Source organism: Phaseolus vulgaris, chromosome 5 (assembly GCF_000499845.2).
Source record: "Phaseolus vulgaris cultivar G19833 chromosome 5, P. vulgaris v2.0, whole genome shotgun sequence".
NCBI lineage: Eukaryota > Viridiplantae > Streptophyta > Magnoliopsida > Fabales > Fabaceae > Phaseolus > Phaseolus vulgaris.
The window spans coordinates 29,357,256-29,383,801 of record NC_023755.2 but is presented as its reverse complement, the minus strand read 5'-3'; the positions used below and the strand labels follow the sequence as shown (position 1 = coordinate 29,383,801).

Below are 26,546 nucleotides of genomic sequence, written 5' to 3'. Positions count from 1 at the left end.
ACGAGGCCGCACGCGACAGGTCGTCCTCAAACCCTAAGGGTGCACGAGGCAACGACAAAGATGAAGATCCCCGTGAAGCAGCAACCCTATCAACCAAGAAGGCCTAGTGCTAAGGGACGCGGGAGAGAGAACGTGCCGCCAAGGCACGACTTCGTGGTAGAATTGAAAGACCTCATCGCTATCCCAAATGTAGCTGAGAGGCTGAAGGTACCTCCCAAGACTGACAAGAGGCTCGGGCCCAACAAGAACGCCTGGTGTGAGTTCCACCATGCATTCAACCATCCCATACGAAATTGCTTAGAGCTGGGGCACCAACTAGATGAGTTGGTGAAGAATGGTCTCCTGAGGGATTATTTACAAGAGAAACAGGGGACCTAGGACATGGCGGCAACAGGGTGAGGTCCACACCATGATAGGAGGGTTCTCGGGAGGAGGTTGCACTGCTTCTCAGCGGAGGAGATATGCGCGAATGGTGATGTCAGTAGAAGCGCAGAGGACCGACGACACCTTCGACGTCGACCTGGTCTTTACCAAGGCCGACCTTGAAGACGTTGTCCCCCATGACAATGACCCAGTGGTGATCTCAGCGGTAACCGTAATGTTAGTAGATCAGGGAAGCTCGGCAGACGTAATGTTCTGGACGACTTTCAACAAATTGTAACTATACCCCGACATGCTAAGGCCCTATGGCGGCTATCTTTACGATTTCGCAGGAGATTAGGTAGAGGTGCGCGGATACTTAAAGTTGAGCATCATGTACCTTGTCGTCAATGCCTCCTTTGCTTATAACATGATGTTGGGTAGACTAACATTGAATAGGCTAGGGGCAGTGCCATCGACAAGGCACATGAAGATGAAGCTACCGAACTTGACAGGAAGGGTGATTACCATCAAGTCAGATCAGAAGGAGACCAAACGATGCTACAAGAACAACCTCAAAACAAGGAGAGGGGTATCTATGGTCGCCAGCGGACCACCGTACACTGAGGAGATTCCCCTACCCAAGGTCAGTCGCGCCAAACCCGACAGGACCATGGCAAAAATCGCCCACAGAACCAAATCTGATCCGTTTGGCAACCCTGGGGAAAGAGAGATTGGAGAGAAGGACTCCAACCTAAGCGACATCCCCGGCCAAATGACGCAAAACCTGGTCGAGAAGATAGTAGAATCCAGATTGAAACCGAGATACCCGGTGATGATCGATCAGGCGATCGGTTCGGCCTTCGGACAGAAACAAAATCAGTTCCAAAGTCTTACCCACAGGGGAAGCAGAGTATGCCAAGGGTCTGAAGAGAGACACCAGGTACTACAAAAAGCAGTCCCGCTAGTTTCATGTCCGGTCTCCCCCGTGTGGACCAATTCTTTCAGAAAAACAGAGATCCTCGAGACGAAGCACGCGGACTTGAGGCGCTGAAGCAGGGCTCGGTTCCTTGCACATGGAATGCAACCGACTTCAAGTTTTATTTCAATTAAGTAGGAGTATTGTACATGATATTAGGGGACACTCTTTTTCCCTTACAAGGGTTTTTTAATGAGGTCACCAGATAAGTTTCAATTGAAATATTTTCTCGAGTTATGTACAATTCAGTTAAGGACTTGTTTTCCTTGCGTTAGAAGTCTTATGAGCGGAGAGATAGGTTCGCAAGAGAACAATTTCCCTCTTGAGTGAAAACGCTAAGGTTAAACGAAATAGTTCATGAGTTAAATCCTCCTCGCCCTCGAGCGAAGCTGAGGTCAGTTAAAGAGTATCCTTGTGTTAGAAGTCTCGTGAGCGGAGAGGTAGGTTCGTGAGCGAACACCTCCCTTCTCGAGTGAAAGCGCCAAGGTCGAACGAAACGGTTTGCCAGTTAAATCCTCCTCGCCCTCGAGCGAAGCCGAGGTCAGTTAAGAATTCGTTTCCCTTGCGTTAGAAGTCTCGTGAGTGGAGAGGTAGGTTCATAAGAGAACACATCCCCTCTCGAGTGAAAACACGAAGGTAAAACGAAATAATTCACCAGATAAATCCTCCCCGCCTTTGAGCGAAGCCGAGGTCAGTTAAGAGTTTGTTCCCCTTGCGATTAGAGGCCTCGAAAGTAGAGAAGAGGTTCGTAAAGAACACCTCTCCTTTTAAACAAGAACGCCAAGGAGGAACGACCTAGTTCACAGTTAAAACTCCTCCTCACGATGAGGGGAACATACAACAAAATGATAGAAGAAATATCCTGGTGTCGGGCACCACGATTTGGTAGTTATGCAAGTCAAAAAGCAGTTTCAATTTAGAAATAAAAACAGTTATATGTTCGGGAAAATAAGGTTGCAGGTAGATAACAAAGAGTTTGTCGGTCAACCAAATACAAATCCAGGAAGGACCCTGGGAACGATTTGTCCGTTTTCAACACAGTTGGATACAGTGAAGGGCGTAATATCCATTCCAGGATGTGCGCAAGCAACTTGAGCAAGGGCGTCCTCGAATCCTGCGTCATAAGCATCAAGTACATCTCCGGTCAGCTCAGCCTTCGCTTCTTTCAACCTCTTAGCTTGTTGATGAAGTTCGGCCTCCGCTTGAACCAGCTGCACCTCACGACTGATCGACCTCCGTTCAAGCTCCGTAATCTTGGACTAGGACACCTCATCAGCCTTTTCTAGCTCGAAGACCCGAATTCGCAGAGACAGAACTCTAGCCTCCAGTTCAGTAACCTCTCGGCACTTGACGTGAAGTTGTTTAGAGAGATTTTCTCCAGAACGGCGAACGTGAGCCAACTCCTCTCTCAGTGCAGCCAGCGGGGATGTTTATATCTTGCCCTCTTCAACCCTAGTCTCTCCCTTGCAGCGGCCTCATCCAAGTCCACAGTCACCCCTTTTTGGAAGCCTTTAAGGGCGTGTTGTAGGACAAAGGGCAGCTCAAGGACATGAGGAGTCTCAAAAGCACTTGTCCCACCAAGGTCAGGGAGCGGGGGAACGCCGGTCATGTGGTCTAGGGGTGAAACAGAGCGACCGGTAGAGGAAGAGTGGGAAGTCATCGCCGGCGTAGGCTTGGGCCTTGTAAGGAAGTGGAGTGGGAGACGATTGGACGACGGCGAGAGGGACCGCAACTCCAGGAATGGAAGGAGCAAGCGGAGACGCGGCGGTGGCAAAGGTAAGGGCGTGCTGGCGAGAAGTAAAGCCCAAGCCATGGGAGCTAGTTTCTTTATTTGTAATTTCAGTAGAATAGAGTTCCTTTAGCATAGTAGAGGAGGTGTGCTTATCATTGTAGCTTGAGTTGAGCCTTTTAGGGTAGGAAGTTAACCTAGCTTCTAGAACTTTGCTCCTAGGGTGTGATATGACTTTAGTCAATACCCTAACAACCCCACTTTTGTGTATTTCCCATCCTACCCTTGCTCATTGCTTTCCAAGGCACCATCTCCTATAAATAGGGTGGTTTGACTCATGTTTTGTAAGATCAATTTTATGAGTAAAATGTTGTCAAATATTGCAAGCTTTTACTCCCTTGTCTAGTCTCTCTAGGTTAGACACTTTGATCTTCACCTTCACCTTTCTCCAAGTTATATGGTCCAACCAGTCACTTTCCTTACCTTTCATGCACCTACAAGGAACCCATAGCTCTATATGAGCCCTCCTTGATCCATCACATCCATTGCTTCTGCCACCCTTTTCACATATCCAAAAAGAACAACCGGTCATGAAATGAAACCCATAAGTTACCAAACACATTGGAGATTGTTGGGGAAAACCCCATGTTAAATATTTCAGTGATACAACTATGGGTCATGTTAGTTAGTTAATGTTGTCTATGTTTTCCATATTATAATAATTACATTTAACTTATAGTTATTGTGTGAGGTACATTAATAATTTGAGGGTGGACTAAGGAAAATAAGAAATGTATGAATTTCTTGAGCCTCAATGCATCCAGAAATATGTGAACACAAATATCCAGGTCCAGCAATACATGCAAACATGGATAGGTGACTCCTAGGGGCTTATTTACATGGCTTCATACATTGAAGGGTCAATATTAAAACTTTCATTTTTGTAAAACATATGGTAATTTTATAACTAACTATTTTTCATTCACCGTAGATCCCTTTTGCAGTTGATTGTAATTATTCCTAGGGATTATACAGTAGTTTTTTTTCTTGCTCCAAAAAAGACCCAACCAAGAAATGAAAAGCCTATTACGAGGATAAAATTTTACATTTTTCATTATGTTGCAAGTATATTTGTATTTGAACTAACATTTGTATTTACATGATAATCCAAAATTTATGTTGAATTTTGTATTGTTCGATGTAAATTTAGGCCTGTCTTGATACAATTCAAAGTAAATTTATATTGAAATCTTCATGGTTCAACATAAATTTTGGACCTTTTAAATTTATTTTTTAACAAAACTTTACGTCGAATTATGTTCTGATTCAACGTAAAATTGAAGTTTTTACGTTGCAGATATAACTCCACATAAATTTATGTCATTGATATCCACATTGAATTATTAACAAACGTAAAAAAAATCTTAAATAATATAGTAAACAACCTCTTTTGTATTAGTGACATTTAATTTAAAACTAATATCGGTTAGTGATTGGACGTGAATTAATATTCGTCTGTAAATTTCATCAAAAAATTCTATAATATTAATAATAATAATAATAATGTTAATATTAATAAAATTATTAATAATAATAATTTTTTATCAATATTAATAATAATAATAGTATTTTTATTAATAATAATATTAATAATATTATCGATGGATTTTCATATTACCGTAAGATTTTCATTCTCATTAATATAATTTTTTTAATGATTTATGTTGAATCTTCACTTATTATTAAACTAAATGCTATTGTTAATGATCTCAACATAACTTTTTTAACTTAAAAATGTAGTAATTAAAACACCATGATTTAATAATAATTTAGTTAACTTAAATATTTCTATTATTATTTAAATTGCAGATAATTTACGGTTTTATACAATTTCATAAGTTATATAACATATTTTTATACAATAGTACATAATTTTGTATAATTTCATTATTTAATACAACATTATGGGAAATCTATTTACCAAGACCTGTATTACAGATGGACAGTTTTATACTGTAATCTTGAGAGTAAAAAACAAACAAAACTTCATACCATTTTTCTTAATTATCATAAGTAAAATATAACTAATATTGTTTATCATGATATATTTGAAAATTTAGAATAAATATGTATTAATATTAAATTGTGTTTACTTTATCATATTTTAAAGTTTTTATTTGTTGCAGTTTTTAGATATCTATATTCTTATATTGTTAATTGTGCTAATTTAATTATTTATTTTATATCCTCCTATTGATTTTAATGTATTTAAATATATATTTTTTCACGTTATCAAACTAGTTTATTTCACAAAATACTACTTGTTGAGTTCTATGCAATAGTAAATAAACAAAGTATTAGAATCATAATGGTAAAGTTTGTTATAAAAAATGTTCAAATGTAATTTTGAACATTGTTGAAAGAAGAAGGTGGAGGTATATCATGTCTTTCATTTGAATATCTCATGATGGAACATTTCCTTTAGGAATTTCATGCAATTTTATATTTTGATTATTTTTGATAATATGTTTATTGTGGAGTTGACTAAGAATGTGATAGTGATATAGTATTTGATCTCTTTGAACTCCTTGAAGGTGGAATATTTCTTTTGGGAAGTTCATAGAACCTTATACTTTAATTACGTTTGACAACATGTCCATTGTTGGAGTTGGTTGAAGAAGCAGTTGTGATTTATCATTTGATCTATGTGAACCCTGTGAAGGTGGAACATATCCTTTGGGAAGTTCATAGAACCTCGTACTTTGATTACCTTTGACAATAAGTCCTTTGTTGGAGTTGGTTGAAGGATGCTGTGGTGATTTACCATTTGATCCTTGTGAACCATGTGAAGGTGGAACATATCCTTTGGGAAGTTCATGGAACCTTGTACTTTGATAACCTTTGACAAGATGTCCATTAATAGAGTTATGATTAAGATTTCGTTTGGGAAACACATGAAGAAGTTTCCTCGAAACAATATTAGGAGTTTCAACTTCAACCACCTCGAATTCACCATATGGAAAAATATTCTTCTTGTCTAGATCTGGAGAAAATATAACATTTGTAATTGCTATATTAGAGAGAAGAAACAATAGCAAAAGAGAGCTTAAACTCATGATTTAAATGAGATAAGACACAAAGAAAAGATACTCAAGTTTGTTTCTAGTATCTTAATATTTATTTGTGTGAAGAGGAAGTGTTTGTTTCAATTCAAATTTATAGACTAATAAACTTGAAAAGTTATCACAAAATATTAACGTTACAGTAATTTATTAATGAGTTTAGTTTTTTTTTTTATTTGAAGAAACTAAATCTTGAAAAACCTCATGAACTTTATGAGGCATATTCAGTTTTTTAAGTTAGGTATAAGTTTCTTAAGAATAATGTAATTTCGTGAGAACCATGAAAAGGATTGCTAGAAAAAACATTTTTATGACAAAATAACTTATATCGTTAAATAATTTATTTGTCAATCACAAAAAAAAAATATATATATATATATAAATATTATGTTTATTCAAATTACTAATTATAAAAATTAATTACAATAAATATGACTTTAGTGAATTTCTAAAGAAAGTTATAATTTATATGTTTTATTAATTATATTTATGAAATGAATAGTTTTATGGAATAATAATTTATATATCATTAAATAATTTATTAGTCAGCCATAATCCTTAAACTGTCTATTTAATGTAGTCTTAAGTAAAATTATCAATTATAAAAATTAATTACAAGAAATATGTTTTTAAATTGTATATAACAGTGTAGTCAAATAAAGCAGTTTGATAATATGTTTGAAATATATATTTAACCTGTTATATCAAATTAAATAATGAGACCTATGTTGTAGTAAAATATATCATAAAAATTAATTACAAAAATATGATTTAAATTGTATATATAACATATTCAAACAGTCTGATAATACTATATTTAAAGTATATTTTAACCTATTATATAAAATTAAATAATGAGATGTATGTGGTAATAATAAAATAAAGTATCATAGTTTTTTATGAGAATTCTCCAAATTTTATTGTATTTTAAAAAAAATAAACTTAAATTTCATTGAATTAAATAATTTTTAAAACACATAATATAAATTTCGTTGAATTAAATAATTTTTAAAATACATATTTAATTAATTTTATTTTATCAAATAAAATTAAATCTTAAGTGACCAAAATATTTTAATCACTACACCAAACAAATTTATTATTATATTATTATTATATTTATTATAATTATACTTATTATTAATATTATAAATATTATTCATATTATTTATATTTTTCATGTTATTCATATTACTTATATTATTTATATTATCTGTATTATCTATATTATCTGTATTATCTATATTATTTATATTATTTATATTATTTATGTTCTTTATACTATTTATATTATTTATGTTCTTTATACTATTTATATTATTTATATTATTTGAGAAAGGAATCAAGTCGCAAGGAGAGTTCTTACTCTAACTATTATCCCAAGAAAGAGTATAGAAGAGAAAGGGAGGATAGTCTTTCAAAAGATAAATCCAAAGAAACTTCCAAAAATGTAGGAAAAGATGTGTCTACCTCGCAACCCAACAATAGAGATATCCAGTGCTTTAAGTGTCTTGGTAGAGGCCATATAACATCCCAATGCCCAAATAGAAGAACCATGATCTTAAGAGGGAGGGATGAGTATAGCAACCAAGAAGATGAGTCTAGTGGGGAAGAAGGGAAGAAAGATAGTGACGGGGCATATCCTTGTGAGGGAGAATTAATGATGATCAGAAGAACCCTACACAATCACCCTAGTGTGAACCATGAAACACAGAGAGAGAACATCTTTCATACAAGATGCAAAGTTTCAGAAAACATATGTTCTCTCATTGTGGATAATGGTTGTTGCTGCAATTGTTGTAGCACTATGATGGCTAAAAAGCTTAATCTACAATTAATACCTCATCCAAAACCTTACAAATTTCAGTGGATAAATGAAGATGGGGAATTAAATGTAGATAAATAGGTAAAAGTCAATCTTTTTGTGGGGAACTATAAAAATGAGATTTTATGTGATGTAGTACCCATGGAAGCCTGCCACATCATATTGGGAAGACCATGGGATAGCCACTTGGGTGCCAATTCATGTGCCCAATCTCTGGGGTCATCCGCCCTGGGCGCCTCATGCCCAAATCACGTGTCATGCATCCAGATCACCCCTGGAGTGTGACCCTTACGAGTCTTTTCTTTCCCAGTGGCTCTTTGGTGGTGGAGCGTACTACCGCGATCCCTACACCCCATGCACGGGTCCCTCATGAATTGGGCCTCTCCTTACTGGTAACTGGAGTGTGGCTTGGAAACCACCTTTTTCGGTCCATCTTTACTGTTGGGGTGCCGAGGCCTGAGGCCTCCACGCCTTGCCTCGATGTCGCCCCCTCCTCGACTTCCCTTATCCGTGAGCCTAACGAAACTCCACCCTGTCCTGCTGAACCTCCCAGTGGACCCAGCCTTCGGTGCCCCACCATGACCTTGGTCAACGCTCGAGTCCGAGGACCGGTCGGTACACAAGTCCCCCAGTCTCGAGCTGCCAATTTGTTAAGTAAAGAGACTATGGCCTCGCCCTACCGACCTACGTGGCTCCATGTCACAGGACGTGTACAGTGTACCGAAGTGACGTTTTCCTGTTCCCACTTCAAACAGCGCACACGTGTCTTAATCAAGCGACTGGGACTTAACGTCGCTTGCGCTTCTCAAGTTTACGTTAAGTCTTTCAAAAGTGTGCCTTCATGCACTGTTCCATCACTTGCAACCTTCTCTTGCACTCTTCATCTTCCTTTTCGAGTGCTCTCGATTCATTTGTCGCAAAAATCACTACTTTCGTTCATCAACAATCGAAGGTATGATCTTTCTCCATTGATTTCTCTTTATTTCTGATTTCGCGCATTGATAACTGTTTGAGACTGTTTAAATTTCCACATTTTAAGTTTTCTTCTGCATCTTCTTTGTTCCTCTATTTTCTGAGTTTTCCTACGAGGGTAGGGTTTTCTGGGTTTCTTTAGTTTCACACCATAGTCCTCCCTTGCTGAACCTTTGCTTTCTTCTTTTCCTTGTTTTTCTAGCTTCCTTCATCATGGCACGAACGAAAGTCACTGCTAACCCTCCTCCACCTAGCGTCAACTACAAGCCCTTATACCTTTGGGCCCCTAACGAGCTCCTTGCTGAAACCTCCTCCCTTATCTCTCTCGCGGACTGGAGGGCATACCTGGACAACGAGCCTGACTTCAAGGGTAGGGCATTTGGGAGAGAGTGCGACGCTTATATCTTGGTTCGCCCCTACGCAGAGGGCGAACCCGTGTGCGTGGACAGCCGCGCCAACGATGGTGGACCATTCTTCTTCTTCTATCAGACTGTCTTTAAGCGCATTAGGCAACGCCTTCCCTTCAACAGCTTTGAAAGGGAGTTGTTAACGGAGATAAACGTCGCCCCTGCCTAGCTGCATCCCAACAGCTGGGCCTTTATCAAGGCCTTCTCCATTCTTTGTAATTACTTTGGTCATGCCCCATCCGTAGATGTTTTCCTTCATTTCTTTGAGACGAAAAACCCTAAGAAGAACCTTTGGGTAAGCTTCAGCAGGGTGACAGGAAGAGTCATCCTCACCTTGTTCCAGCAATGTTACAAAGGGTTCAAGGGGAAATTCTTTAGGGTGTGCTGCTCTGAGCATGACCGCACGCTCTAGATGGATTCCCCTTGTACTGGTGGGGAAATTGACTCTTAAGAAGGCCAAAACCCTTGATAAGCTATCTTCTGCCGATCGTGAGGTATGCCAAGTGTTGGCGAGCCTTGGGACGGTCTTCAACACCGTAGAGCTTATCAAGAACGAATACAGCCTGACTGGGCTTGCTGGTTATATTGGTATAGGAACCCTTTCCTGACCTTCCTTCTAACACTTATCTGTTTGCTTTTATCTGCTAGCTTATACTTGTGCTGGTTTTCTGACTCTCCCATGTTTACTAAACTCTTAGCTATTTCCAACTCTGACGCATGTATGGTGCTGAATGAGGAGAAGAGGGTAAAACTAGTTGAGGTCTTGGCCCTTCGTGAAGAGGCTATTGCTGACGTGGGTGCCTCAACACTTCCTGTTCAACCTACCAACCAAGCCGTTCCATCCCCCACTCCCTCAGCTCCCCTCACTGTGGTCCCCTTGGCAACTGTTAGGGCCTCTCCAATGCCAGGCCCCCTTGAGAAGGGCAAGGGGGTGGTGGAAATCGTGTCTGACGACGAAGAGGACACGACGGAAGGCCCTATCTTTAAGAGACGCAAGGCCGCGACAACAACCACCTCCCATTCCTCCTCAGCTAGGCGCCCTGCCTCGTTCAGGGATCACCCACCTAGCGCCTCCTCCCCCCAAGTTCTCAAAAGAATCAATAATGCATATCAAATTGACCTGCCTGAAGAATATGGAGTACATACTACCTTCAATGTTATGGATCTAACACCTTTTGCAAGTAGTGAAGATGAAAAGGCAGAAGCATGTGATTTGAGGACAAATCCTCTTAAAGAGGGAGGAGATGATGGAAGAGGCCCAAGCTCAGATCCTAGTTCAGGACCAACAACTAGGTCCATGGCAAGAGGATTCAAGAAGATTAGGACTTTGCTACTGATGGCAGAGAAACTTTTCTTTATATGTTCAAAGAGGACCATAAGAAGTAAAGCCCAAGCCATGGGAGCTAGTTTCTTTATTTGTAATTTCATTAGAATATAGTTCCTTTAGCATAATAGAGGAGGTGTGCTTATCATTGTAGCTTGAGTAGAGCCTTTTAGGGTAGGAAGTTAACCTAGCTTTTAGAACTTTGCTCTTAGGGTGTGACATGACTTTAGTCAATATCCTAACATCCCCTCTTTTGTGTATTTCCCATCCTACCCTTGCTCATTGCTTTCCAAGGCACCATCTCCTATAAATAGGGTGGTTTGCCTCATGTTTTGTAAGATCAATTTAATGTGTAAAATGCTGCCAAATATTGCAAGCTTCTACTCCCTTGTCTAGTCTCTCTAGGTTAGACACTTTGATCTTCACCTTCACCTTTCTCCAAGTGGTATGACCCAACCAGTCACTTTCCTTACCTTTCATGCACCTACAAGGAACCCATAGCTCTATATGAGCCCTCCTTGATCCATCACATCCACTGCTTCTGCCACCCTTTTCAAATCTCCATAAAGAACAACCGGTCACGAAATGAAACCCATCAATTACCAAACACATTGGAGGTTGTTGGGGAAAACCCCATGTTAAATATTTTAGTGATACAACTATGGGTCATGTTAGTTATTTAATGTTGTCTATGCTTGATATGATTCCAATACTAAGATATAGATGTTTCATAGACATTATATGGAATCAACTTGAGTTGGAATATGATTAGGCAATTTTATAGAATTGGATCAATGTTCTTTCATTCAAGAACTCACCAGAACATAAGTAACCAAGCCAAAACTCATATAGAAATCCATTTCTTGTCAAATGAACCGATTAAATTGAACAAGAAAGTAAATGAACCGATTGAAACTCTATAGAAAGCAATTGAACCGAACAAAAGTATGAAAAGAAGCTAATGAACCGATTGAAACAGTAAGGAATTGAAAAGAACCGAACAAAAGTGCAAGAAAAGGAATATGAACTGATTAAAAGAAACTAGAACGGATTAAGACTTGTTTTGGAGTTCATATGGACATGGCAATGGAGGAATAAGATGGAAAGAGAAGAAGACTTATGTGGTTGGAGTTCTTGGAGATGAACACGCCACTTGAAGGATGCAAGACTTCAAGATGAGTGTAGATGCCGCCACTTGAGGTTCCAAGATGCACTCAAGATGAGACTAGAAGAGGAGAAGACAAATCTCATTCACTCAATCACCAATTTGGGTGAGTTTCGGTAGTTCAATATCAAATTCTGCATTTAGAATGACTCAAGCCCTCCTTATATAGTAGAAGGACCAGTCATGAAGTTTACAAAGCTTACACAACAAGCTAACCAAAAGTCCCTTGCATGCTACCCACTTCTAGCGCCTATATTGAGGTATGAAGGGTCAACTTCTAGAAAGTTCTAAACTAATGTCTAAAGATGCTTTACAAAAGAGATATCTTTAGGTTTTCCTCTAAGCACCTTCCTAGAAACTATATATTTAAACATTCTACATTTTATACAAAAGATATTACAAAAAGAGAAAAATTTTACCACTACTTCCTAATTCTTTAAATTTGCTCCTTGTAATCCTTTGAGGTAAGCTAATATCCTCTTGATCAACTTCAACTTCTGCTTCTACCTCTTCTTGATCTTGATCTCCATCATACTCCCCGAGTTGGAGAGAATTCGTCCACGAATTCTGGAGACCTACAGAAAAAGGAGTTAGATCACTGATATTAAATGTATGACTACCAAGGAATGTATCAGGCATATCTAACTCATAAGCATTATCATTAATCCTCTTTAGGACTTGAAAAGGTCCATCTCCACGAGGCATAAGTTTGGACTTCCTTTGAGTAGGAAAACGATCTTTCCTCAAATGAAGCCAAACCCAATCTCCTACATCAAATAATAATGTTTTTCTCCTTTTGTTGGCATGTTCAACATACTTGCCAACCTTCTTCTCAATTCTCAACTTGATGTCTTTATACAAATTTTTTACAAAAGAAGCTTTGTCATCACCATCTTTGCACAAGACATGATCAAGTATGGGAATAGGAAGAAGATCAAAAGGTGTTAAGGGATTAAACCCATAGACAACCTCAAAAGGAGAATGTGAGGTGGTAGAATTTACTACACAATTATAAGCAAATTCAACATGTGGTAGTAAATCCTCCCAAACTCTAGGATTCCCGGAAATAAAGCATCTCAACATTTGTCCCAAAGTTCTATTTACCACTTCGGTTTGACCATCGGTTTGTGGGTGACAAGTAGTAGAAAAAAAAAAGTTTAGTACCAAGTTTACCCCACAAGGTCTTCCAAAAGTGACTCAAGAACTTGGAATCTCTATCGGATACTACAGTTCTAGGAATTCCATGTAAACGAACCACTTCTCTAAAGAAGAGGTTTGCAATATGACATGCATCATCCACTTTGTGGCAAGGAATAAAGTGAGCCATCTTTGAAAAACGATCCACTACCACAAAAGTGGAATCCTTACCCTTTGATGTCTTAGGTAATCCTAAGATGAAATCCATAGAAATATCAACCCAAGGCATTGAAGGGATAGGAAAAGGAGTGTATAAACCATGGGGATGCATTCTAGATTTAGCTTTACGGCAAGTTATGCATTTTTCACACAAACTATGAACATGTTTATGCATGAGGCCAAAAGAAATGCTCATGTAACACATCCAAAGTTTTTGCAACCCCAAAATGGCCCATTAATCCTCCCTCATGAGCTTCTCTAACAAGAGATAATCTAATGGAGCTTTGGGGAACACAAAGACGTTTTCCTTTAAAAAGAAAGCCATCTTATATAAAAAAATCTTTGTGTCCATCTTTGATACACTCTTGATAGATAAGTGAAAAATCAAAGTCATCATGATAAAGATCCTTAATGTGATCAAAACCAAGAAATTGAGAACCCAAAAGATTGAGCAAGGCATAGCGTCTAGAAAGTGCATCGGCTACAACATTATTTTTGCCTTGCTTATGTTTGATCACATAAAGAAATTGCTCAAGGAATTCCACCCACTTAGCATGCCTTTTGTTGAGTTTGTTTTGGCTTTTCAAATATTTAAGAGATTCATGATCACTATGAATCACAAACTCTTTAGGAAAAAGATAATGTTGCCAAGTAAACAAAGCTCTAACAAATCATATAATTCTTTATCATAAGTGGAATAGTTGAGATGAATCCCTTTTAACTTTTCACTAAAGTAAGCAATGGGGTGGCCCTCTTGAAGGAGAACAACCCCAATACCTATACTTGAAGCATCACATTCAAATGGGAGCATGAGTCAATTTTTCTTTTAAAACATCAAAAACATGTTGTTGTGCTTCTCCCCATTTAAAAACCACATCCTTTTTCAGTATATCATTGAGGGGTGCAACTATGGTACCGAAGTTGGGTACAAACCGCCTATAAAAAGAAGCAAGACCATGGAAACTTCGGACATCATTCACATTGGTAGGCGTTGGCCAATTTTGAATGGCTACTACCTTAGATTGATCTACATGAACCCCTTTAATACTCACAACAAACCCTAGGAATTCTATATGATCAAGTGCAAACATACATTTAGCAAGGTTAGCATACAAATGTTCTTTCCTAAGGGTTTCTAAGACTTGTCTAACATGCATCCTATGGTCAAACAAAGACAAGCTATAAATGAGGATATCATCAAAATAAACAACAACAAACTTGCCAATGAATGGTCTTAAAACATGATGCATGAGGCGCATGAAAGTACTTTGAGCATTAGTTATCCAAATGGCATAACTAACCACTCATATAAGCCAAAGTTGGTCTTAAAAGCCGTCTTCCATTCATCACCCGGTTTTATACGGATTTGATTGTAGCCGCTTTTAAGATCAATCTTTGTAAAAATTTGGGAACCATGCAATTCATCCAACAAATCATCAAGCCTAAGTATGGGATGTCTATAATTAATTGTAATGTTGCTTATAGCCCTACTATCGGAACACATCCTCCATGTTCCATCTTTCTTAGGGACAAGTATAATAGGCATAGCACAAGGGCTCATACTATCTTGAACCCAACCTTTAGCAATCAATTCCTCAACTTGTTGGCGAATTTCCCTAGTCTCACTTGGGTTGGTCCTATAGGCCGGACGATTGGGTAAAGAAGATCCCGGAATTAAATCAATTTGGTGCTCAATCCCTCTCAAAGGTGGAAGGCCTTTTGGAGGGTCTTAAAACACATCTTGAAACTCCTTTACCAAATTATCCAAACAATGGGGACTATCCACAAGTGGTTCTAACTTAAGAGGTCTAGGAATAGCTAAGAAGATAGGATTGTGAGTAACTATATCCCTTTGGACCTCATGTCTAGAAATAAGAAGCGTATGCTTAGGACACTTTTCTTTTTCATTCTCCCTCTTTTTCTTCATAAGAATTTGGTCCTCATGGACTTCTCTTGGAGAGAGAGATTTTAAAATGACCTTGTGACCATGGAAATCAAAAGAGATTTTATTGGTAAAGCCATCATGAAAAACTTTTCTATCAAATTGCCATGGCCTTCCCAAAAGAACACGTGTAGCTTCCATGGGCACAACATCACACAAGACCTCATCTTTGTATTTGCCAATAGAGAAATTAATGAGGACTTGTTTGTTTACAATGATTTCGCCTACCTCACTTAACCATTGTAATTTGTAGGGCTTTGTATGAGAGATAGTAGGAAATCCAAGCTTATCTACTACTCTTGTACTAGCCACATTAGCACAACTACCTTCATCCACTATTAAAGAACAAATGTTGTTTTGAATAAGACATCTTGTATGAAAAATATTTTCCCTTTGACTTTCATCAAAAGGTTGTAAAACTTGACCAAGAAGTCTTCTCACAACCAACAAATCTCCTTCAAGTGGACTCTCACTCTCATGCTCACTAGATGCTCTAGAATGCGAAGAATGCTTAGGTGAATCCGAATCATGCTCACTAACTACAATGCCATTATGCACAAACATATTCCTCTTAGAAGGACAATTAGCCGCAATGTGACCATAACCCATACACTTAAAGCATTTCTTACTAGACAATTTGATTGGAGATTTAGGAGTAGAAGTGGAAGGCCTAGAATCCTTAGGTTTGAAAGAATCCTTAGAAGGAAGTTTTGAGAAAGACTTTTTATTTTTCCAAGAGTTGTTATAGTAACCATCATTGGGAGAGTTTTTAAAAGAATTTCTCTTAGAAAGTTGGGCTTCAACCTTCATTGCAAGGTGAACCAAAGATCCCAAAGATGAATACTCTTGAAGTTCAACAACATCTTGAATATCCCTTCTTAAGCCACTAACAAACCTAGCAATCATAGCTTCCTCACTTTCTTGCAATTTAACTTGAAGCAAAAGCGTTTCTAACTCTTTAAAATATGCATCCACACTTAGCGTGCCTTGTTGAAATCGTTGGAGCTTCAACATGAGGTATTTCCTAAAGTGTGGTGGTACGAATCTAAAGCGCATACACTCTTTTAAATCGTCCCAAGAGACCACGGGAGGTCTCTTGTTATAGCCAATGTCCATTACAATACTATGCCACCATCTCATGGCATAATCTATGAATTCGAAAGAGGCTATATTCACTTTTTGATCCTCTTCTACCTTATAAGCTGTAAAAATTTGTTCACATTTAGCCTCCCATTCTAAATACAAAGTAGGATTACTATCCCCACTAAAACTAGGGACTTTTACAAAAGGAACTTGAGGCTTTGGCTCTTGATGATGTCTTTGGTCACGGTGGTGGCTGCCTCCATTGGAATGAGGACGATGCCTCCTTCGTCTAGACTCCTCTACATGGCCGTGAGAAGAAGAACCCTTGTAAGAATGCCGAGGAGAAGGATGCCTATCATGCCGAGGAGAAACTCTCTCTTGCTTTAATTCAACCTTGGCCAAACGTTCTTCCAATCTTTGTAATGCATGATCTTTTTCAGCAAGAGCCTTCCTTGCTTCTTTCAACTCATTAAGAACATAAGCTTTATGAGTGGAGCGTGGTTTTGAAGATTCAGCACTAGAATATGTATCCATGATAAAAAGAAAACAACAAACATAAAAGTAAACAAGGTTAAGAAAAACAATGTAAGCAACACAGAAAATAACAAGGTGCCGAAGGTTGGAGTCACTCAAAGCACTCCAAAGAAAAATTACTTCCCTCAACCAATCTGCTCTTGAGGTCTTAGTAACCTCAAATGAAAGATGTCAAAGCAAAAGCACTCTTATCTCAAAGCCAAAGCACCACAAAATAAAAGAGCAATCAAAGAAAAACAAGAAAAGGTGTAATCAAGAAAAGGCTACTCAAAAGGAATACAAGAATTATGACAAACACAAAGAATAGAGAAGAAAAGACAAGCAAGAAAATAAAGTACTCAATGAAAAGGGAGGCACACAAAAGAGACCTAGAGAAAAACACTAGACTAGATGAAGAAAACAAAAACAGAACTACTGGAAAATATTTTTGTGCAAACTGTGCGTGATGTTTACAGATTTATCTGGAATGATATAAAGCGAACTAGATTATGAAATTTTAACCACAGAAAGTTCAAGATCTTATCTCAGTAATGGCACTGAAATTACTCAAAAACAGTAAGCCAAGTAATTGTGATAAATTTTGTAAAATCACTACTAGATTACTGTATTTTTTTCGGCAGAATTACACACTGTTCGTATTTCATTTATCATTTTTTTCTACTTTGAATTTTGATGTACTTCTTTTTTAGTACTTTTTTATAACACTTTGAAGAACTCAAATCCAGAATTTCAGAAATTTCCAGTAAGCAAATCAATTGCAATAAATCGAAACAGTCAGCACGTTTTCAAGAAAAAAGAGGAAACCTAACAGGAATGAAAAACAGAATTAAGAACTAGCAAAGACATAATAGAAATGATGTTTAAGAACTTGTATAGGTCTATTACACAAGTATGAACTCAATACTAAAAAGAAAATGCACCAAAGGATCAAGAACACAAACACATAAAACTGTACTTAACACAAAATCAAGAAACAAAAAATTACAACAAAAGGACCACAAAGAATTGATAACATTTTTGGAGAAACATGACTTTGACAAAACTTATAAGGATTCAAAAATAAAAAATGACACAAACACAAAGTAAAAAGAACAAGAAAACAACAAGAAATACTAAAAAATAAACCGAAAACAGAAAGGTAACAACAAGAATGTAAAGTTCTTGAATTAAAAATGTCAAAACAACTCAAACACAAACAAGAACAAACCTAAGACTCATGATACCACATGATATGATTCCAATAGTAAGATATAGATGTTTCATAGACATTATATGGAATCAACTTGAGTTGGAATATGATTAGGCACTTTTATAGAATTGGATCAATGTTCTTTCATTCAAGAACTCACCAAAACTTAAGTAACCAAGCCAAAACTCATATAGAAATCCATTTCTTGTCAAATGAACCGATTAAATTGAACAAGAAAGTAAATGAACCGATTAAAACTCTATAGAAAGCAATTGAACCGAACAAAAGTATGAAAAGAAGCTAATGAACCGATTGAAACAGTAAGGAATTGAAAAGAACCGAACAAAGTGCAAGAAAAGGAATATGAACCGATTAAAAGAAACTAGAACGGATTAAGACTTGTTTTGGAGTTCATATGGACATGGCAATGAAGGAATAAGATGGAAAGAGAAGAAGACTTATGTGGTTGGAGTTCTTGGAGATGAACACGCCACTTGAAGGATGCAAGACTTCAAGATGAGTGTAGATGCCGCCACTTGAGGTTCCAAGATGCACTCAAGATGAGACTAGAAGAGGAGAAGACAAATCTCACTCACTCAATCACCAATTTGGGAGAGATTCGATAGTTCAATATCAAATTCTGCATTTAGAAGGACCCAAGCCCTCCTTATATAGTAGAAGGACCGGTCATGAAGTTTACAAAGCTTACACAACAAGCTAACCAAAAGTCCCTTGCATGCTACCCACTTCTAGCGCCTATAGTGAGGTATGAAGGGTCAACTTCTAGAAAGTTCTAAACTAATGTCTAAAGATGCTTTACAAAAGAGGTATCTTTAGGTTTCCCTCTAAGCACCTTCCTAAAAACTATATATTTAAACATTCTACATTTTATACAAAAGATATTACAAAAAGAGAAAACATTTTACCACTACTTCCTAATTCTTTAAATTTGCTCCTTGTAATCCTTTGAGGTAAGCTAATATCCTCTTGATCAACTTCAACTTCGACTTCTACCTCTTCTTGATCTTGATCTCCATCATATAGAAAATATGGCTTTAAACTAGAGGGGGGTGAATAGTTTAAAGAGGGTTTTCACAAACTTTTTAGGATAGAATGAAATTCTCTGCAAGAAACCAGATTTAGGAATTTAGTTTGCCAAGAACAAAGCTCAAAACAGAAAAGCAACATAAAAACAATCGGTTGTTTCGTAGAAACAATCGGTTGTTTATACCAAAAATATAACCGTAATGAAATTAAAGAGTTTAAGGAAGAGAGAATTGCACAAACAGTTTATACTGGTTCACTCTTAACCCAAGAGCTACATCCAGTTTCCCAGAAACCACTGGGGAATCCACTAGGTAATCAAATCCAAATTACATACACACACCACCAAAGAAGTGACCTTGATCCCCTCAAGACACACACTTCCTTTGGCTCAGCACATACACCACCAAGAATGTTAATCTTGACAACCTCAAGAGCACACAACCCTTCTTGGCTTTACAGCACCAGAATGTACACAAATCTCATAACGAATTACACTGTTACAGAATGAACTGAAATCAATACAGAGTAATCCTATTCCACTTCTCTCTTGAATAACTAAAGCTCAAGTTCAAACTCAATTTGCTTCAAAAAACATCTTTGAAAACTCAAATCTGTTTTTCTGTCTTTTTTTTTTTTGTAAGACATTAACAAACTATTTATTGTATTCAAATCTTGGTCAAAGCATTTAAAGCAGGAGCGTATTCAGTTATGAAATCAATTAAAGCTCTTCTAACAAACAAAACTATTTTGCAGTTAGGATTCCAAACAAACAACTGGTTGAAGTATCGAATCAATCGGTTGTTTGGGTTTGACAACAAGTCAACCATCCAAAACAGTTTTCAAACTTTTTCAAAAACACCTAAGTATAAAACAATCGGTTGTTTCGACAAAACAATAGGTTGTTTTTCACTTAGTTTGAAAAACACTTTAATCTTAAAAGATTTGAAAACACTTAAGCTTTAGATTCAACAAAGAGTTGATTACAAATATAATCTACCCCAGATCCTATTCTGAAGCACCTCAACAACAACAAGCACATCCAGCCTCCCATCAAACTCAAAGGATTTGGAATATTCAAAGCTTGAACACAATTGATTCAACAATCTCCCCCTATTTGATGAAGACAAATCCCTGGTTGCTTGTGTTGGACTTGTTTGAATCTGAAGCATTTCCTGTAAAAACAACATATATACAATCCAGTATTTCCTACAGCAGCAGGTTAGTTTTTCACATTTTGAAAACAATACACCAGAGATACAATCGGTTGTTTCTATCAGCAGAAGCAAAAACAATTATGATACCAGAGATTTTAGCAGTTTTAAAACACTTTTTCCAAAGAAAGACACACAAGAAAAAATCAATTCTCCCCCTATTTGTCTTCACAAATATATTATAATAGTTATAATACAGATTTAGGAAAGATTTTGAGAGTCAAGGATTCCTAACTCATTTCTCAAAAAGAAGAACCTTTCTTTTGGTAGTGGTTTTGTGAAGATATCAGCTAGTTGCAGTTTTGTCTCAATAAACTTCACTTCACAGTCTCCATTGTTCACATGATCCCTTATGAAATGATGGCGAACTCAATGTGCTTAGTTCTTGAGTGTTGAATCTGATTTTTGGTAAGATTGATGGCACTTGTGTTATCACACATAAAGGGAACCTTGCTAATCTTCAATCCAAAATCTACAAGTTGCTGTTTAAGCCAGAGGATTTGTGCACAACAGCTTCCAGTAGCAATGTACTCAGCCTCTGCAGTAGAGAGAACTACACAAGCTTGCTTCTTGCTATGCCATGAGATGAGACTTGAACCAAGAAGATGGCAAGTACCACTTGTGCTTTTTCTGTCCAGCTTACATCCTGCAAAATCAAAATCTGAATAGCCAATTAAATGTATAAGAGAGTGAGAAGGATACCATAATCCAACATTTGTTGTTCCTTTAAGATATTTCAAAATTCTCTTTGCAGCTTTGAAGTGGGATTCCTTTGGATTTGCTTGATATCTTGCACAAAGACATACCGCAAACATTATGTATGGTCTACTTGTTGTGAGATAGAGCAAAGAGCCAATCAAACCTCTATATTTTGTTTGATCTACCCCTTTTCCAGCAGCATCTACATCCATATAGCAACTTGAGGGCACAGGTGTGCTTGCTTCCTTGCATCTTTCCATTTCAAATTTCTTGAGAATTTATTTACAATACTTTGATTGACATAGAAAGATTCCATCCTTAGTTTGCTTGACCTGCAATCCAAGAAAGAAAGAAAGTTCTCCGATCATAGACATTTCAAACTCACCTTTCATAGTTGCCACAAATTCTTCACACAAACTATCTTGTGTAGCACCAAAGATGATGTCATCAACATAGATTTGCACAAGGATGATTTCAGAATTTGACTTCTTGATGAAGAGAGTCTTGTCAATCATTCCTCTTTCATAACCATGTGACAAAATGAAGTTGCTAAGCCTTTCATACCACTGCCTTGGAGCTTGCTTCAACTCATACAAAGCCTTTTTCAGCTTGAAGACATGATTAGGGTGTTGATGATCTTCAAAGGCCGGTGGTTGATCCACATACACTTCCTCATTGATCTAGCCATTGATAAAAGCACTTTTGACATCCATTTGAAAGAGTTTAAATCCACTCATACATGCAAAAGCCAGCAGCAACCTCACAACTTCCAATCTTGCAACAGGAGCAAAGGTTTCCCCATAGTCAATTCCCTCCTCTTGATTGTAGCCTTTGGCAACTAGCCTTGCTTTGTTCCTTGTTATCATACCATCCTCATCCAGTTTGTTTCTGAAGACCCACTTCGATCCAATGATGTTCATCTCAGCTGTTTTAGGGACAAGAAATCATACCTCATTCCGTGCAAACTGATTCAGCTCTTCATGCATGGCTTCAACCCACTTTTCATCCTTGAGAACTTCCTCAATTGACTTTGATTCAATTTGAGAGACAAAAGCAATGTGCCTGCAAAATTTGAGATAGAGCTACGTGTAGAAACACCCTCCTTTATCTGCTCAATGATGTTCTCCACTGACAGATCTGTAGGAATCCTCCATTCTTTTGGCAACTCACTCTGCTGCAGAATTTCAATCGGTTGTTTCGAGCAATCAACCGGTTGTTTTTCTGCACAGATGTCCAGCTTCTTCAAACTGATGTTCTGCTCATCCTCTTCAACACTATTCTTTGAGATTTGAATGCTCTTGCGATCCACTTCATGAAAGACCACGTGAACAGACTCTTCTACAGTCATTAGTGTTAGAATAGATGGCTTTAAACTAGAGGGGGGTGAATTGTTTAAAGGGGATTTTCGTAAACTTTTAAAACAAGAATGAATTTATCTCAGGAAACAATTGATTCAGAAATTCAGTTCGCCAAAACAATAAGCAAAAGCTGCAGTACCAGAAAAACAATCGGTTGTTTCGCAAAAACAATCGGTTGTTTATACCAGCAAACAACAAAATAAAACTGAATTTAAAGAGTTAGAGATAGAGAGATTTTACACAATTGTTTATACTAGTTCGCTCCAAACCCAGAGCTACATCCAGTCTTCTTAGAAACCCTGAGGAAATCCACTAAGCAATCACACCTTGATCACTTACATAACAACCAAGAGAATGACCTTGAACACCTCAAGACACACACTCTTCTTGGCCAACACACCAACACTAAGATTGCTGATCTTGATCCCCTCAAGAACACACAGCCAATCTCAGCAAACACAGAAACGAAACTTGTTTAACAGAGTACAAGGATTACACTTGTTACAAAAGATAATTTGAAATCAATACAAGTAGAATCCTATTCCATACACTTTGATCAATCACAAACTCTTAGCAAAAACTTGTCAAAGATTCATTGTCAAAAACAGTTTTTCTGAATATATTCAAAGATGTAGTTTGTTATCAAATCTTAACAAACTCTTAAATTGCATTTAAAGATTGGTCAAAGCATTTAATGACTGGAGCGTAAGCAGTTAAAACATTTAAAGCTCAGTCAAACAGAAAACAGTTTTTCTGTTATGGTCCCAAAACAAACAATCAGTTGTTTCCTCGAATTAATCGGTTGTTTTGGTTCTTAACAATTTAACCATTTTAAAAACAGTTTTCAATCTTTTTCTCAAAACACCTAAGTATAAACAATCGGTTGTTTCGACAAAATAATCGGTTGTTTTAACTTAGTTTGAAAACATTTTACTTTCACAAAGATTGAGAATGCTTATGCTTTAGATTTAATCAAAGGGTGGATTACAACATCCAAACTACCCCAGAACTAAGTTAAACCAGCACAGCAACATCAAGCATAGTAGAGGCTTCAACATCCTTCAAAGGATTTGGATTCTTCAAAGCTTGAACACCGCTTGGTTCAACAATCTCCCCCTATTTGATGAAGACAAATCCCTGATGCTTATGTTGTACCTGATTGAATCTGAAGCAGTTCCTGCAAAATACAGTTTTGAACAAAGCATAGAACTTCTGATATTTGGTTAGCACAGATAAACAGTAATAAACTTCAGAGCTAAATATCAGAAAATATTACTCATCCCAAACTGTTTTAACAAAAAAAAATCAGAAACTTAAACACAACATATATCTCCTCCTATTTGTCTTCACAAATAGACAAAGAGAAGAGATAAAACAAGATATTGTTTCGATTACATCAGAATTAAAGCAGCAACAACAGAAAGAAAGAAACTTAAAGACCAGATATAACCACCAAAAACAATCGATTGTTCTGATAACCAATCGGTTGTTTTTCCTTCATTCTTCTTCATCAGCAAACTGAAGATCAAAGATTTGATTCTGGATAGCTTCAATCTGTTCATCCAGAGTCATGAATCGTGCATCCATGTTAACAAACCTGGTGTCAATCCTTTGGAAATTACTAACACAGAGATCATGGAGGCTCCTTTGATTTTCAGCAAAGCTATCAAGCCTATTCACCATGAGTCTTTCAAAAGGCGACATGGTTTGCATCCTTTCTCCTTGATTTCCAGCACCAGCACTTGGTCCAGCATCTTGATAATCTTCAGGTGGATCTTCATTTTGAACATCCATATCAGCAGGTTCATCTTGTTCAAGATTAGCAGCACCACTAGATGAGGCACCATGATCACCATCCTTACTAATCCATTTTCCACCTACTTTGGTAAAACCCATCTTGCTGAGTGATCCATTGTTTAACTCTTGGGTTGACTTGACCAACTCAGAAGTTTCATCTTCAAGGTTCACTTCAAAATAGAGTAGAAATTTAGATATCAAAACAGCATATGGATAGTGATAATCACCTAACCTCATGGCTTTTTGCATGTGCTCTTTGATGATGTGCATCCAATTAATTTTGATTTTCTTGGTGATGCAGAAGATATATACCAGATCTTCTTCAGTTAGAACAGAATGATTACTCCCCTTTGGAGTTAGAATCCAAGTTACAATGAGAGCAAGCAATCTCTCATCAAGCTTTAGACCTCCAACCGAGCATGTACTTACTTGAGCATGTTGATTCTACAAGCAACTCTTGTAGAATTGGATTTTGTTAAAATCCTCCACCACTCCAAGGTTTCCCTTGTTGATTCTAAGACCAGAGAACTTGAGACCAGCAACAACAGTCCATACTTCATGAGTTATCTCCATTTGTACACCTTTCACATGAGAAACTAGATTGTTTCCCTCAAACTTTAGGTTTGTGTAGAACACCCTCACCAAATCTGGATATATGTTTCCCTTCATCTCCAGGAACTTTCTGAGAGATTGATCCTTAAGCAACCTTCTCACATTATCAAGCTTTCGATTTTCAGCCAATCAAAGCATACAACCTTGGGGTTGTTTATCTTTTTGATACTTGTTTCATACCTATATCTCTCAATAAGATCATTGTCTCCAGAAAACCAGCCTTCTAGCCTTCCTCCAGACCTTACAGCCCTGGTTTTGACTCTTTTTGAGGTGGGAGCAGTTGATTCCATGATGGCAGAGAAGAAAACAGAGAAGAACTCAATTCACAGATTTTTGCAAGAGATGTTGCAATTGGTTGTTCTTGTGGAAGAGATCTGCACCAAATTTTATAGCAGAAAAAGGAATCAATTTGAATTTAATTTCATTAGTGGGTACTTGATTTTCAGAGAGAAAGGACTTGACTCTGCTCTGCACAGAAAATCTCAGAAAAAGCTAAGAATTACATGGTCTTCACATTTGATCTTTGACTAGACATTAAGGCTCTTGAATTTCCAAGAGTTTGGAATATTTTGCTTTATGACTGTTGTAACTCCTCTCTGAACATAATCAGCTTTCAACACAGATTCTTTGACCAAGATTCTCTCTTTGAATTGACCTGCAACGGATAGAAATTTAAAATAGCAATTTAAAACAATTTCTTCATAGTGTTGTCAGACCCAAAACAAGCGATTGTTTCGAAGAAACAATCGGTTGTTTTTCTGCAGCAGTTAAAACTGTTTTTTGAATATTAACCATGAGCAAAAGGAGTTCAAAGCAGATGGCATTGATCATAAAAAGATTGTTTAACCATGAGAAAGAACTTTGAAACAGAAATTAAGAACAAATAAAGGAAAGTCTTATCCTTATGTTAATTCTTCAATGAGCCATGTGCTTTATGATCAAGAAGCCTCTTTTCATTATTGAGGTCTTTTGCACAACATTGATTCAGCTTCAATGACTGTCTTTTTCTTCAAGAACTTGATCAGATGACTCAGTCCCTCCTTTTTCTTTAGTTTCCCTGCATAAAAGATTTCAAGCAACAAGATTTGGTCCCCTTACAAATTTGGGTCCTTTTGACTTTTCTTTGCAGTTAGAAACTTCACATCCCTTAGGAATCCATTTCACAAAACCTTTTGGAACAGAATATTTCCTTATTTTGCAGAACCTAAAAGAGTGGCCTTTCTTCATGCAATAAAAGCATGTAACAACCGGTTGTTTCGTCTTAACAATCGGTTGTTTTTCTGACTTTCTTGAAAAACTTTTTGAAAACTTATCTTGCTTGTTCTGTGGATTAAAGCCTAAACCAGCCTTTCCAAAAACACAGCTTTGAGATGCCAAGACATTCTCAAAGTTAGATTTCCCCTTTGAAAGCTTGTCCACAGTTTCAACAAGATAGTGAACCTTTTTCTCAAGATTTTCACAATTTTCGCAAATGAGAGTATCACACTTGCAAGAGGCATTTTTGAAATGATTTCCCAATTTTTCAAAATCACTTTTTGCTTTTTCTAGATCCTCTTCAAGTGATTTAACTCTCTTTTCAAGCCAACTGTTAAGATCTTTCAATCGGTTGTTTGAAAGAACCAATCTATTAGCTTCATCATGTGTTTCTTGAAAAGCTTCAAGCTGTTTTTCTCAAAACACCTAAGTATAAACAATCGGTTGTTTCGACAAAACAATCAGTTGTTTTAACTTAGTTTGAAAACATTTTACTTTCACAAAGATTGAGAATGCTTATGCTTTAGATTTAATCAAAGGGTGGATTACAACATCCAAACTACCCCAGAACTAAGCTAAAC

General features: G+C 37.2%; 2 protein-coding genes across 2 annotated transcripts; both read right to left on the bottom strand.

Moving 5' to 3' along the window:
• Positions 1 to 14,036: 14,036 nt before the first annotated feature.
• Positions 14,037 to 16,798, bottom strand: LOC137834270 (uncharacterized). Its single transcript, XM_068642333.1, has 4 exons — positions 16,240 to 16,798; positions 15,607 to 16,113; positions 14,653 to 14,967; positions 14,037 to 14,308 (listed from the first exon to the last, which is right to left on the bottom strand). Exons 1-4 carry the CDS (start codon positions 16,796 to 16,798, stop codon positions 14,037 to 14,039), a joined length of 1,653 nt encoding a protein of 550 aa, XP_068498434.1.
• A 3,797-nt stretch (positions 16,799 to 20,595) lies between these two features.
• LOC137834269 (secreted RxLR effector protein 161-like) lies at positions 20,596 to 21,204 on the bottom strand. Its single transcript, XM_068642332.1, has one exon. It carries the CDS (start codon positions 21,202 to 21,204, stop codon positions 20,596 to 20,598), a length of 609 nt encoding a protein of 202 aa, XP_068498433.1.
• Between the last annotated feature and the right edge of the window lie 5,342 nt (positions 21,205 to 26,546).